Below are 14,813 nucleotides of genomic sequence, written 5' to 3'. Positions count from 1 at the left end.
ATTTGCTCCCAGAGCTATATTTAAGCACCTGTATCCATGTGAGTGAAGTTACACACAGACACAGGTAGATTGCACTCAGCAGTTATATTGCTAGAGGAGTGATTATAATCCATGTGCACACACACTCTGCATGATTTAGACCCTGGCCTGGTCCTCATTCCACACATCTGCTCACACCCATACACCCTGAACACAGTTATTAAAAAAAAAAATCAGCATTCTGGCTGGAATTGGAATTTAGCATTTGCCTAAGGCAAGGCTTTGATGCAAATGAACCGCTGGGGTCAGGGCTAAAGGCAAAAAGAGGGCATTTCAGCTCAGGACACTGCATTATCATGCTTCCCTGTTATTTAGCACACAGGGCTGCTCCTTAGTGCTAAGGTTACCTGCAACATCTGGGCTCCTCACATCACCCTGGCAGACCTTATCAACAGCACGTGCCAAGAACCAGGTGCTCTGCTGGAGTTCCCACACCAACAGTATGATCCATCAGAGAACTCAAGACACTTTCTCTTACAGGGGTTATTCCACAGCAGCCTTCCTCAAGGTTGTGCATTAGCCCTTTTCTCCTCAAAGACCTGTTCGCCCATGGCTATTAACTCAAGCTTTTTCCTTTGAGCACAAACCCAAGAATGTTTTGCTTCTTATGATGCCAACTTTAGGAAGCCAGAAGACCAGCAAGCTGTGACCTGCTGCAGAGCATGGACCAGCACCATAGTGTGGGGTACAGAGCATAAGGTATGGAAGCATTGGAAAGCAGCATTTCCTGTATTTCATTTAATTTCACATATTTCATTTCACATATTTCACTGGGCTGATACTCAGAGCATAGATCAGAGAATAAGCTGGTCTAGTACCATCTATTGTATACATTTCCTGAGTGTGCATTTTTCTCATGTCTGCGCATTCAGGCTTACATATGGGATTCAATCCTCTCAGTTTAGACACAGAGCTGTGACCCAATCACTGCAAGCCAGCAAAGGAGACTTCTGTGCAAGACTGAACAGATTTATCTCTTCAGAACTCACCCTACAGACATTTCCTACTGTTAGTTACAAACCTCTTCAGTAGTAAATTACAGGATGAAACTTGGAGTTTGACATACAGTTCTTCAGGTCTTGAAGTATAACTCCAAATGACGGAAAAATAAGACCTTTTCTTGTCTAATATAGTATCACTTCCCACTGGCATTTGGATGTAATTTGTAACAAACATTCATCACTACACTTGAACCACCATAAACTTTTGGTGAGCTCTTACTAAGCTCATCTCAGTGTAGCAAAAGCAACAAACATTTGAGTCTTGCAGACAGGGTGGGGAGTCTGTATTAGCTACCATTTCACTGCTTTATTTCTTTGCCTGACCTCTTCACTTCACTACTTTAGGTAGAAAGTGGAGTTCTTAACCAGTAAAAACAGCATCTGACACATGAAAATGATAAATATTTGCTTTATTAAATTACTTTTATACTTTTACAAAGAAATTTTCGGATTTCCGTTACAGAATCAAATGAAGGAAATTCATTGCCGTCTCTGCAGTTACCTAAATTTAGATACAAAAAGGTTGTAAAAAGACCAGCCTATTCAAGTTACATAAAAAAGGCAGAGAATAGACAAGTTCCTTTAGGAATCTTGAGGCTCAGAAATATAAAGTCCCATAATACAATGAAATTAAGAATTCAGCAATGTGTTGAACAATTGTAAACTGTAACTGCACTAGTGGACCACATTATTCAGCAGTTTCCTTAAAGGTATGAACTGTGAACTGAACAAAAAGTGTAGCTGACACAGCAGACCTCATTTAGTTGTTCTCCCTTTCACTCCCTCCAAGTCAAAGTTGTCAGATCAGCATTTAAATGATAGGAAGGAAACTTGCCTCCATAAATATCAGAAATTTCTCCATTCCATAGCTATTTATATAAAGTAACTAGCTGTTACAAATCAGTTTCAAGTAAAACAGGTGGCTGAGGCAAAAATAATCAAAATCAGATCATACACAATTTTACTGTAAATACAGTAATTTGAAGATAAACACATAACCATAGCACTGACAGGATATCAATGCTGCTCTATCATAGACATGATGTATCAGTAGAAAATTAGGATGTCTATTATCAAAATTGAGGACATTCATTCCAGTCTCTGGTAATCTAATCTTAGTGCAAAACAGATGCTAAGACATATTTAGCAAAAAAAGGTGATACATTTAAGGCCAGAAAGTTGTTCAGTCATCACTATCGCTTCCAGATTCACTCAGCTGCAAGTCATTTCCTAGAAGAGAGAGTCATCATATTAGTCATTTTCAAGGAAATAATTTTCTTCTTTCAAGATATTCCCTTTCCCAATTAAAAAGGCTTACAAAAGCTAATACTGAGGTCAGGGAGACTGGACCAGACAATCTTTAAAGGTTCCTTCTAACCCAAACTATTCTATGGTAAGAGAATAAATAGGTGTAGAACCAAATTCCCCAGTGACAGAACTTCGGAGAGATCCCTTTTCTACAATTTTAAAACCTTGGCAAGGAAGCCATTAGCTTATTTGCACAAGTGCATTTATTTAATATCACCAGATCACAAAAGACAACACCTAGCTATCTCTGCCACCCACATTTTCATGCTTCATAAGTGGGAAAACTGCTGGCGAATGCAGTTTTGTGAAAAACAAGTTGTTGGGTTTTTTTGAAACACATCTGAATGCTACTCGGCTGCGCTTGAAAACAGAGTGGTGTCTCAATCAAGAAGAGCAGCTCTTTGACATACCATTTAAAGATGTATCAGTGACCTACTATTTCAAACTGGTTTTGGAACAAGTGAAGAAACAAAACATCAAAAGAAATTTTACACAGCACTTTAATTTGGTGGCTATATATATGTATTTTTTCAAAATGAGGAAGTAAGAAGAAAGATTATATTGTGCTTGCCATGGATGTCCATAAGCTCAGGGGGTAGAAATGAGGGAATCTTCCCAGGATGACAGATAACTCACAAAAAATACAGCAGCATGCTATACACAATCTACATTGTATCTAGCAACTTCCCACACATTTTTAAGAGTCTGTGCCAACTAGTATGCTTTTACTCACACCTCCCTTGCCAAACAACCATTACAAAAGAAGAAGAAAAAAAAAAAAAAAAGGAATTCATCTCAGGTTGTGCAGAAATGGCCTAAAAAGCAAAGCAAAAATCACTGAAACTGAGAAAACTGAGTTGGCAAACTATTTTCACTTGCCCTTCCCTCAGCTGCAGCACCCTCCACAGATCCCTTTTGCAGATGGGTGAAAAAGTAACCTCAAGGGGGTAAACCCCACAAGACACTCAGATTGGATCTTTTGTTCTCAGGCATATCATTTCTGCCAGAACACTGGAGTCTTTAACATGGCTGCATTTAGCCTTCCTTTGTTTTCCACTATGTCATCACTAAAGCTTAGAAAGTGGTACATGTTTCTCTGCAACAAAACAAAACCACTTTATTATAAGAAAAGAATAGTGAACATGGCTGTTTCCATCATTCTTTAAAGTACTACTGTAGACAATTCTTTCGTTTCCAACTCTCTATATAGACAAAATTTACAGCCACATTATTTAAAGATAAATTTTAAAAATCAATTTAGAAAGAACAAAGTCAAGTTATTTGTCAATAACTATTCAGAAGAGTTTAATATCCTAAAAAATAGTACTTCGAGATAGAGAATGGTATTGGTAAATTAAACTCATGTATTTATCACTCAAAGGAGAACTATAGTGTATTCTTAGAAATCCCAGCCCTGTTATGCACTACCTACTTTAGGAGAGGACAGGGAGTGTGAACAAGAAGATAACCTTCCAAATAGCGTTTCTGCAGCCTTCAAAAGTTATTTCAACATAGTTAATAGAAATTACACAAACCCAGTAACACCAGCCAAAAATATCAGTGCTTGTGAAAACCAGCAGATGGGAAAGCAAGAACTCCAAGTTCCAGAGGCAGAAATAATATGTTAGGATTTACTTCAGGGTAAACTTTCTGCCCCATTTTTATAACCCTACCTCCAAAAAACACCTTCAGAGAGATGGCAAAATAATACAGTCTAGAGTTGGCAGATTTCAATGGATTTGGTGCAAAGATAGAAAGCTCATTTAATGCAGACTCTGAAGAAATTCTGTTGTACTTATGGGGCAGCAGTGAAATGAGGAAAAACAGTTGAATTCAGTTTTCACAGTGCCAGTTGCTTATTAGCAATATTAATTGGGGAAATAGATTGCACTGCAAATTACAACATTTCCTATGCTTTTAAATTGGTGAATATAATATATTCTACTGAATTCTTGCTAGTTATAGGGGACAGGGAAACTCACAGGAGTGATCCGTGTTTCACAGACCTTAGTGGTCACAGCAACACCAAACTAATACAAGGGAAAATTATTTCTTGACTAGCTGCTTGTACCAGCACCAAGTATAAAAAGAAGTGAAGTTGTGCTGAATACTATGTACATAACACAAGGCCCCAAAATAGCTCATCTATGCTGGGTTTTCTTTGGAAAGTTACTTTGTTTAACATAACCCTGGTTTAAACAAAAAGTAAACATAAAGCAACATATGATCAAATATTCATGCAGAACAGATTCATTAGTGCCACCATTTACTAACTTTGTTATAAGGCAAGTCGTGAGCCTACATAACCAGCTTCTGAAGGTAGAAAGGGGGTGAGGGGCAGTCTCGATCCCTAGATTCCTGGAGAGGAAGATATGTGTGTCTGACAGAAGTATTTGGTTACCATGCTCTAGACACCACCTCCTCCATTTTCCAAGTTCCACAAAACCTCAACTGTATAATTTCTACATGCCAGATGAAACTCAGCTCTCTAAGCCTTCCCCCAGCCTTTTGCCTGTGCACAGCAAGTCAGAGGAAAACTTCACTAATTAACCAGTATGGCCCTGACTCTACAGAGGTGCACAAACACTAGTCACAGACATAAGCAGGCAAACCTTAAAACAAGATTAGACAAGCAAACAGCTTATGCTGACATCTGTTGATTCAATATTTTATTTTTGCAGAACATTATTTGAGATGGAAGAAATGACTGTACAGAACCCCAACTGAGAACTTTTGCCACTCAAACTGGAACAATGTGATATCCATTTAGTTTTTCCAGGTTTCACTCTCCTGCCAAATTCCCTCAGCAAGGGAACTAGAGAAAAACATCCTCCCTGAAAGTAACTATTCTGATCTTTACCTAGTTGAAGTGTCTTGTAAGTGTTAACTGCACTGGAGGTGGGATGGAATCATTTTAAGCAGTACCATATCTGTAGCTGTAACAGAAGGAAATGGCATTAAGCTCAAGAGCTGGGAGAGCTCAGAGGCCTGAGCCTACAGGCAGAGGTTCTACCTGTCAATGTGGTTCTCAAGCACCACCAAGCCACCAACTTCCCCTGGAACAGTTTTGATGTTGTCATGTTTTAAGCAGCATTTTCTCACTATGACTGCTGGAACTGGTGGACTTGGCCACCTGTACTTGTAAATGTATTTCTCACTGGAAGCTTTGCCAGCTGGGATTCTGTCACTGGGGATCGAGCTTAATCTCGTTTTCATAACAGTTTTATTTAAAGCATGGAGAATGGGAAATCACATTTGTGAATAAGGGTTGAAATAAATGGCACCATAAAGTTGTGCAAATTGTAAACATGGAGACATTGTTCTCTGCAGCGACAGCAAAATGAAAGCAGCATTTAGTCCTTTGCACATGAAGTCACAGGACTTTTCAGTCTGATCTTATCTGTTAATGCAGTACATAATTAAATATCTATGCACGTTATTTACGTATTTAAATACTAACTAAAAAAAAAGGAAAAAAAATCCCCTGTTCATGTTATCCATTAAGGACTGAAATAAAAGTAGATCTGCCAGTGTCTAAAACTTCAGTATAACAAGCTTACATATGAATGATAAACCTTAAAGGTCTTAGGCTGCAAACCCAGGTTGATGGGAATCTCTTCAAACTAAGAGCCAGCAGCTAAGCACCTAATTAAAAATGTAATCATTTCAGAAGAGTAACCATAGGTGAGTACTCACTTCTGTGTCTGAGTATTTCTGCTATTTAGGTAGTGAACTTAAGATTCTCTACCTAATGGGATTTTATTTTTTTTTTTTAATGTGAGAGTTTTCCAAACTCTCCTTTTTGGAATACACAGAGCACTCAATTCCAGCTGTGTAGCAACCACTCTGGAACATAAGAGCTACTCTTCAAATTAAATCTGTAGTTGCCTGAATGGGTGGGATAAGATAATATCACCTGAAAGCGAATTGCCCCTGTCCTTATATGCAAAGGACAGTTTTACCATCCTGTCCAGTGGAACCTGCCGTGAATAATAGTAACTGACATATCTTAGAATACACCATCTCTTCTCTAACTCAGAGTATTGTGGCCATAGTATCTTTCTGATAATTCTACTCAAGAAATTATAAGCATATGTTTTGGGAGTGCCTTGTTGGTTCAATTATTTTCAATACAAAATTGCTGTTCTCCAGTCCTAATGTATAGAAGTGGAGGGAAGCCAGAAGAGTTTAGGAAATATTTTCAATTGCGTCAGCTTTAATTTAATATCTCTGGGGACCACAAACCTTCTAGCCCACTGTCTAATTCAGCCTGCTGCTGAACAATCAAACCCTAGCATCACTTCCCACAGTTTTAATTATAACAGAGACATACTTAAAAACAATATGGTTTCCTTTCAGAATCTTGATGTCTGGAATTGTGCACTAAGAAAAGAACAGCCTTTGTACTTACGTAGTGTATTCATCATATGACCACTGCTCTCTTGGGATCTGTTATGACTGGCATCTTTGTCAGGAACAGCCTGTTGTGGTATGGCAGACACAGTAGGCTGGGGCTGCAAATACGGCATCGACATAGGAAGAGAGGGCTTCATTTCCTCATCTTCAGAATCACTAGAACTATTTTCACTACTTGATGAAGAGGACGAAGAACTTTTAGAGTCAGATGAACTGTCAGAGCTACTCAGCTGGTCCATGATACTGGCTTCTGCTTTTAGCTCTGCAAACAATATGATTTGTTTCTCAGTTAACATTCACCATAATTGAAATATAAGGAAGAGGGAAAAAAAGAAAAAAAAGAAAAAAAATCAACAGACATCAGGTTGAAAAAAACCCAAACCAAACCTACTAAAACCCTCCAGAACAAAGAAAAGGGCACAGGCAACATCCAGCCTGTCATGTGGTTTTCTTCTCTCATAGCTCAGGCACTTTCTCCCTTTCAATCTAAGCATTAGAACAAGGGTGACTGTGAACCCAAATGCTTAACCCCACATTCCACGGGGTACTGCATTCCCATGTAGCCTTTAATTTCCACAACTAGCAAGTCTTCTGTATTTTCCTTAGCACTCCCAAAGATGCCTTTCACTGACTAAAACCTGCAGTTACAATCGCACAGATCAGTCAGCTGTAAGATGTCAGCAGCTGCGCCCAAAATGCCTCCCAGCAGTTCAGCATTACAATCAATACATTTGTTTGGACCATGTGACATTTTGCTCAGAATCAAGTTAAGCATGAAGAATATCCAAAGGAACCATCCACGGTTTATATTAGGAAGATTGCAGCAAATCCTTGTTCTCATTATAGATGTGGAGGTGTGGATCATGCTGCACAGTATGCATTTTTGATATATAGTAGCTAAGTCCAGCATACAGAGGGCATTAATCTTTGCAGAAGGGTGCATGTAATAATTGTGCAAAATACGAGTGCTGAGAGAAGCCTGAAACAGAGCACTGAATCCTGGTGGATGGAGGACTTGAGGAGTTATGCAGTGTACAGAAGTTCATCACTATACAAGATTGTAACTACCCAGACAATCATTCAGGTGATCTTACAAGCATTTGGAATACTCCAGGAACAGCTTTGATAGAGCAGACACAAAAATCTAGTAGGAGAGTGGCTCATCTTGCTTCAAATTTACCCAGTACAGGATAGGTTGAAGACAAAAGTCACCAAGACACAAGACAGTGCAGAGCTTAATCAAGAGAAGAAGGGAGAGGAAAATAAAAAAGATTCAACTTCAACACAAACTTCCATGAAGCCTTCCAATTCTGAGTTATTAAAGGCTGGTCAAAAGGAAAGATACTTAGGCCAGCCTTATCAAAGGTCAGTCTAAAGAAAATGGAGTTCTGGAAAAATGGCACCTGAAATAGTGTAGCTATGGCTACAGGGACAAACTAACCCAGTGCCAAGGAAGAGGAGAAACAACAGAAGACCATACTGGCCACCTCAAATATAAGGAGGGGAGCAGAAAGAAAATAAAAATGGAAGCACCTAAGCCTCCTTCTGTTGCTAAGGATATGTATAAGAGAACATGATCTACCACCCATCTAGAGCTGTAACCTAACTGAAAGACACCACTCAAGTCCTAAGCATTTAATTCCACTTCCTCCTCAGCAGTGTCTAATATAAGAAAAATTTCAAGTGAATGGCTAATACCAAAAACTGACGAGTAAGACCTCTGGCTTGAATTTTGATGTAATTCAAGCAGACAGAATTTAAATTAAGTATTTTTAACCAATGAAGGAAGGACTGTACGTGTTCTAGAGGATAATAGATGATAAAGGCAGAATGATCTTTCCCCCACCCCAGAAAACAAAGTTAGTAACAAGTTCCAGGTAGTGTACTTAAGCAGGAATAGTCAGTTATACAACCATGGGATGAAGAATGATTAAGTGGGCAACACTTCTAAACAGTCTGTGAGTTACAGTGATTCCTACACACTGTTCTACCACGCTTGTGCTGTTGCGGAACTGACTTGATACTCTTTGGTCTTGTGACACTTTAGACATGATACTATTTGGTCTTTGTGTATAAAGATGAATAGTGCCTGTAAAACAGCCTCCTTGCTCAACTCAGCACTGCTAGAACCTTAGCTGAAACAGTAAATGTGTTTAGGGACTGTACTTCAGCAGGTTTTTGGAATCCTTGTAAGAAAGCTAAAGGAAAGTGACAACAAATCAGGGATCCAGAAAACTCAACTTCTAAGGAAAGATTGAAGCATCGTTTTTGATAATGAATGGGAAAGACACAGCAGCTTCTGAGCTCCTGAGTTTCATGGAGGACTGCTCAAAAGATGTTCTGTACTTGCATGATAAATATGAAAGTAGTAATGGGCTTGCTGTCAGACTATTTATTAGAAAGAACCTGAGCAGTAACAAGAGCAAAGCCCTGGAATGGCTTGCCAGAGAGTACACAGGATCTGTCAGTGGAAGGCTTTAAGAACAGGTTAAAAATTACATCAGAAATCTGATTTTAGGACAGAAGGATGGACTAGATGACTTAAAAAGGTCCCTATCACCCCTAGTTGTCAATTTTTCTGCATTTTTAGTAGTACTCAAAATTGGACTGGCACTACACAGGAGTTTGATATATGTTGGCAGCCACTTTGCTGACCTGCATGGGTTTGACACCACCACTGCCCCCAAAGCAACAGACCACCAAGAAAAAGCATCAGTTCGTTCCATGAGCTCAAGTACTCCTTCCCCTTTGCAGCCACAGATGTATTCTAGTACTGTTCTGCAATAGAGATTTCTGGTCAGAGCTTAAGACCAAAATGGAAACAAAAACCATCTTCATAATGATACATCTAAAAAAAATCTGTTTAAAGGAATTCAAAACAACTTGGGAGGCAGATGTCAGTTCCAGTCAATGAAACTGCCACCTGTCAGCATTTCTGTAGCAAGTAATTACCACCTGCCATCATCCTCGTCCTCCAAAAGGAAATAAGGCCTCCTATTAAGTGAAATATGAGTGTCATACCAAACCAGAGTCTCTCAAGAAAACAGCACATAGCACTGCTCAAGGGTTGATTTATGCAGGGTTTTAGCTGTCTTTTTCATTGGAGCCTCATCTTTCACAAGGTTCTATCTGGTAATTTAAAGTGTATTTTGAGTTGTAAAGCACTGTAACCTATGTTTGCTGAGTGCACAGAAAGAAAAAGGAGCAACATCAAACTGGAAGTGACTCAGTTGGTTCCAGTGCCACGATACAATCAACCACATACTTGATTAACGAAGCAGTTGGAGGCCAGAGACAAGGAGGGAGCAGTGGGACCCTTGGCATTATTAACCCTAATGGTTCACTGTTTTTTTGCCTTAGCAAGTTACAAATGCTGCTTTGTTACCCACTTCAGCCAGAGTGGTCATTTCCATATCAGAGTAAAGTGCTTACATGATCAAACCTCTAATGTATTTAATCTCAAATTAAAAAACAAACAAACAAAAAACCAACCAAACAAAAAAAACCCCACCACACAAGCAAAAACCTGGGCTCTTATGAATTAATTGCTCGTGAAGAGCAAAGTTCCTGAAACTTATGTGCCGGTGGAGCTTACCTCGTTCTATATCATCCATGGGAGAAGATGGAAACATTTTTTCTTTTGACGGAGAGTATTTAACGTTGTTGGGAACTTTGGTTGCATTTCGCATTTGCTGCTGTTGCTGCTCGATGCGAGACTGGACTTTACTGCTTCCTTCAGCTCTGTGTGTAAAAGGAAAAGATTTATAATTGCTAGAAGACAAGATGCAAGGAAAAAGGCAGAATACAGGGGATATGGTACAAGGGAATTATTTCTGACACCTTTCTAAATACTATCATTAGATTCTTAGGTAAGTTATTATACTGGTATAATATTGTTTACAAATGTGTTAAAATTTGTTTTTTGATACAGTGCTAATAACTTTATAACACTTTGTCAGTTGATTTGTTCTTGTACCTGGCTGCCCAGGATCACTTAATAATAATTCTGCTGGAAGTTACTTACATGGACTCAGCAGCAGGACAAAAAAATTTAAAATCTTGGTATGAGAAAAACAAGCCATTAAAATTACTGAAGCCTGTCACAGAATTTATCTCTTTTTTTTTATTTCCTAATTTACAGTCAGAAGACAGTAGGCAAACTACTGTCCAGAAAGGTTTTATTTCTCCCTCCAAAGTCATCAGAAAATAGTTACTATTTCTCTCAATAATGTAACAGGTTTTGGTTAACAAAAAAATAAATTCCCATTTCTTTTGCAGTCAAGACTTGAAAGCTGTGAAGTCAGTGTGCTGAGAGAGCAGGCTGAACTCTTGCTCCTTTGAACGAGACCAGTTACTTTCTAAAATTATATTTTGCTAAAAATAGTAATGGGTAGTTACATATCTCAATTTAGGCCCATTAACAAATCGATTTTCACAATGAGTAAAGCACAGTTGTTTCTCTTGTAAATCACCCACCTGGTTTTTTTCACAGTGATGTTGCTACTAAGTTTCTCTAGGCGACATTCTCCAGTGTCATGGTTGATAATTAAGATACATTCTTTTAGGTAAGGCTTCTTTGAGCCCTTGAACACAGTCACTGGTGGAGTTGAGCCCTATTAAATCAGAAGTCCAGTAAGTGTTACTCCTATAATCTTTCTTCTTAGAAACAGCAATCCATCAGTGATGGCAAGTTCACTACAAGTGATCATTTCTAGCCTATAAAAATGTTACTGGTTAATTTAAATCAGATTCACAGTAGCCATGCCCAAAAGCGGTCAGTATTTGACTGGAATGGGATTTCACTCAGCTTAGCTTAGTTTGAAACTGATTAAAGGCTCATTTCCCAAGGCGAGCAGGCTCCCTGTAGGACTCCTTTCACCAAAAGGGTTTCAGTTCCCATATCAGGAGAGCAGTAAAGCATGGCAGGTAGTAAATTTTCCCTTTCCAGTCTTTCCTGCTTTAGGACTGCACTAGAGCAATAAATACCAAGGGGAAACTTGCACTGCCAACATACACACGAAGCTTTTCTGAGTACGCAACACTTTGGGTCATCCTACAGCATATTTCCAATGTGGCCAACACACTTAAAGTTACAGTGCAGCTGCTTAACCTTTGGGTCTTCTGTAGTTTTACATTCCTAGAGCAATTGTTTTCCTACTCTGAAAATCACACAGGCAGCTCTGAAACACCACTGAAACTTTATACCCTTCCATATTCAGGATATATACTTATGACAACAAAATAAATCACTCCCTTAGGCCCACCACCCCTCAGCCACCCCACTCACCTCAATATTTGGCAGCGTTATTGTCACCTGTTCACCTTTGCCAACTTCAAGGTCTCCTTCACAGGACATATCGATAGATGCAGGCTTAAAGTCATCTAAATATAAAAACAAACTGGATTATTTACAGGCTTTTCAGGCATCTCATAAATGTAGACACCATTTAATTGCAGTTGGAGGCTACTAAGTTAAAGCCTTTTTTTGCTGGTGTATCACCTACTATTCTCCTGAGCAGATCATTCCATAAGTCAGTACAATTAAAAGTCAAGCTGCTTTTCTCAAGATTCAATATAAGTGTTAAAACCTTTTGGTTAAGATTAGAAAAATGATTTTAGGTTTTAATGGATAAAGAGGCTGAACAAGCTGTGACATATTTCAAAGCATAAATCCTCACATAATTATTTTCGGAAGAATGAATAAATAGTTCTTGAAAATGTTGATCCCAAACATGGGAGATGTAGACAAGTGACTGAAAATGCAAAGAACAATATCAATTCTCAATATCCATTTCTGACTTTATTACAACATGTATGTCAGAAGCTGACCAAACCTTGGAGTTTCAGTATAGTTATTTTTGTCACAAGTGAAATTACTTCCCAATTTAACATTAGCTTCCTTTTTGTCTTTTTCAACATCTAAAGTATTGGTTAAAATAAGTTTTAAAGAAAAGAAGGTATTAATTTCTGATCCTTTTCAAAAACGTGAGACATGGAAAACGAGCGGCTCTGCCTCAGCACGGCAGCTCTGTTACATACCATTATCTACAAAGTATTATTTCCACCACAAATGAATTGGGAAAGGCTACAGTCAGAAGGCTGCCTGCGCTGATCTAGGGAGACGGGGTGGCAGCAAGAGGCTCTACGAGGCCTGTGGTAACATATGTGGGGTTGAATCCGCGGCTCCAGGTAACGCAGGGGCAGTGTCTCACCCCGGGATGCCGGTGCCCTGCCCCGCACACGGATCGAGGCGTGGAGGGGACCCGTCAGCCGGCACACGCTCCTCGCCTCGCAACCTGCCCCGTCTGGCGCTGCTGGTCACCGGCGGCGGCACTCCTGTGGCTGGGGAGCTTCCCAGTTCCACAACTCGGCCTGCAGCCAAGGGCCAGGTGGCACAGACCACAGCTGGGAAGCGTGGCTCCAGCCTGCACACCAGCCGGGCAGGAAAACCAGGCTGCAGGAGCTGGTGGGCAGGACCGTGCGCGCAGCAGGAGGCTCGGAGCTGACACACAGGTAACAGCCCCTGCTAACCTTGTTTAGGGCAAATCCCCACGTGCTGTCTCACAGGGTCAAGCATACAGCACTTGCAAAGTTTCTCATCGAATCAGAGAATCTTTGCTTTATTTAGGACACGGCTATTGGACTGTTAATACCTGAGAAAATTAAGGTACTGATACTTCCGATCTCAACTTCTAACCAGCTGTTGTCTAACCAGCTTAACTTCTAACCAGCTTTTTTTATTAACAAAAACGTCAGGTGTCCGAGGATATTTCTGCATGTGCTTTTGATAGAACTGGAGAACGTGCCAGTTTCTATGTCTCATTTGTTGGAAAGGAAGAGAGATTTCAAAACAGATTTCAGAACAAATCATCAAATTACAAGAGTCAGCAAGAAACTGTAGGGGTAGGAGGTACCAGATGTGGTGGTTAGTCCTTTTTAAAATTAGGGCAAATTTCAAGCTGCAGCACTTGTTTAAATTCATTTATAGGTTTTTCCCCTTCCACAGTCGCAGACAATCCTTTGTAAACGCCATTCCCTTTTGCTCACAAGGAGCAAATTGACCCTCTCACACACAGGACACCCTCCAGAGAACATACGCAGGACTGAATCTTGGGGATCAGTATATAAATAACCAGACAACAAAACCAGAAGCAGCAGTCCTAAATTACCAGGACTATAATCCTGGGAGCATTTGTTTCCTAGCTACCCTCAGAATCTTTGAGCACACACCTCTCTAGATAGTAATTATGTACTCAGGGAGGGTGCACTGGCTCCGTGATTAACGCTGCCTGCCTGTAACCTTTGATTGCTGAATGGTACGGAACTTCTGAAAACTCGGCGCAAGGGAAGAGGGCAGAGCCAGAGCTTCTGCTCAGCTCGGCTTCCAGCAGAACCTCAGGGAGACACTGTGGAAAAGGCATGAAAAGCGAAGTTAGTGCCCAGAGGGTGGCGAGGGGCAGCTCTGCGATACAATGGCCGTTCGTGCTCCAGCACCGACTGAAAACTGCACCGCACTGGTCCCGAAACCCCGGACCAGCACCGCACGGCACTCAGCTCCCAGCTGCAGCCCCGAATCCCGGGATGAAGGCAGCCATCGGGCCGGCAAGGCTAGGCCGGGCCGCAGCCACCCCCGTCCCTCAGAGCACTGCGAGGACAAACAGCCGAGCCCCCTCCCCGGCCCCCTGAGGGGCTACCCCAGCACTCACAGCGGACAGTGTGGAAGGCGCAGCGCGGCTGCTTCTCGAAGCTCTCTCCCAGGTTCAGCACCCGCGCCTTGGGGTCGTAGAGCGACGGGACCGCTCCGTTCATCGCGGCGGCGCCTCACACCATGGCGGGCCCCGGGGCCGCCGCCGCCGCCCGCACCGAGCATCCCTCACACCGCCGGGCCCGCGGGCCCCGCCCACGCCGCCTCCCATAGGTTATCGCCGCCCCAGCCCCGCCCTGCCCGGGCTCGGATTGGACAGCGGGGGCGCCCCTCTGTAGATTTTCACCAATGGCGCTGTCGGAGGCGCCGGCCTGCACGCGGATATGCAAATGACCCCCTCCTCC

The 14,813-nt window shown here is 41.1% G+C and overlaps 1 protein-coding gene across 1 annotated transcript; it reads right to left on the bottom strand.

The window, feature by feature from the left end:
• Window positions 1-1,432: 1,432 nt before the first annotated feature.
• On the bottom strand, window positions 1,433-14,642 carry EAF2 (ELL associated factor 2). The gene is made up of 6 exons (XM_017823583.1): window positions 14,471-14,642; window positions 12,052-12,146; window positions 11,241-11,377; window positions 10,360-10,505; window positions 6,760-7,026; window positions 1,433-2,270 (listed from the first exon to the last, which is right to left on the bottom strand). The coding sequence occupies exons 1-6, from the start codon at window positions 14,571-14,573 to the stop codon at window positions 2,224-2,226; spliced, it is 795 nt and encodes a 264-aa protein (XP_017679072.1). The 5' UTR covers window positions 14,574-14,642; the 3' UTR covers window positions 1,433-2,223.
• Window positions 14,643-14,813: the final 171 nt, after the last annotated feature.

The sequence above is a fragment of the Lepidothrix coronata genome, unplaced genomic scaffold (genome assembly GCF_001604755.1).
Source record: "Lepidothrix coronata isolate B3197 unplaced genomic scaffold, Lepidothrix_coronata-1.0 Scaffold103, whole genome shotgun sequence".
In the NCBI taxonomy this organism is placed as follows: Eukaryota; Metazoa; Chordata; class Aves; order Passeriformes; family Pipridae; genus Lepidothrix; species Lepidothrix coronata.
The sequence above is the reverse complement of the archived record's forward strand: the minus strand, read 5'-3'. Positions and strand labels throughout refer to the sequence as shown.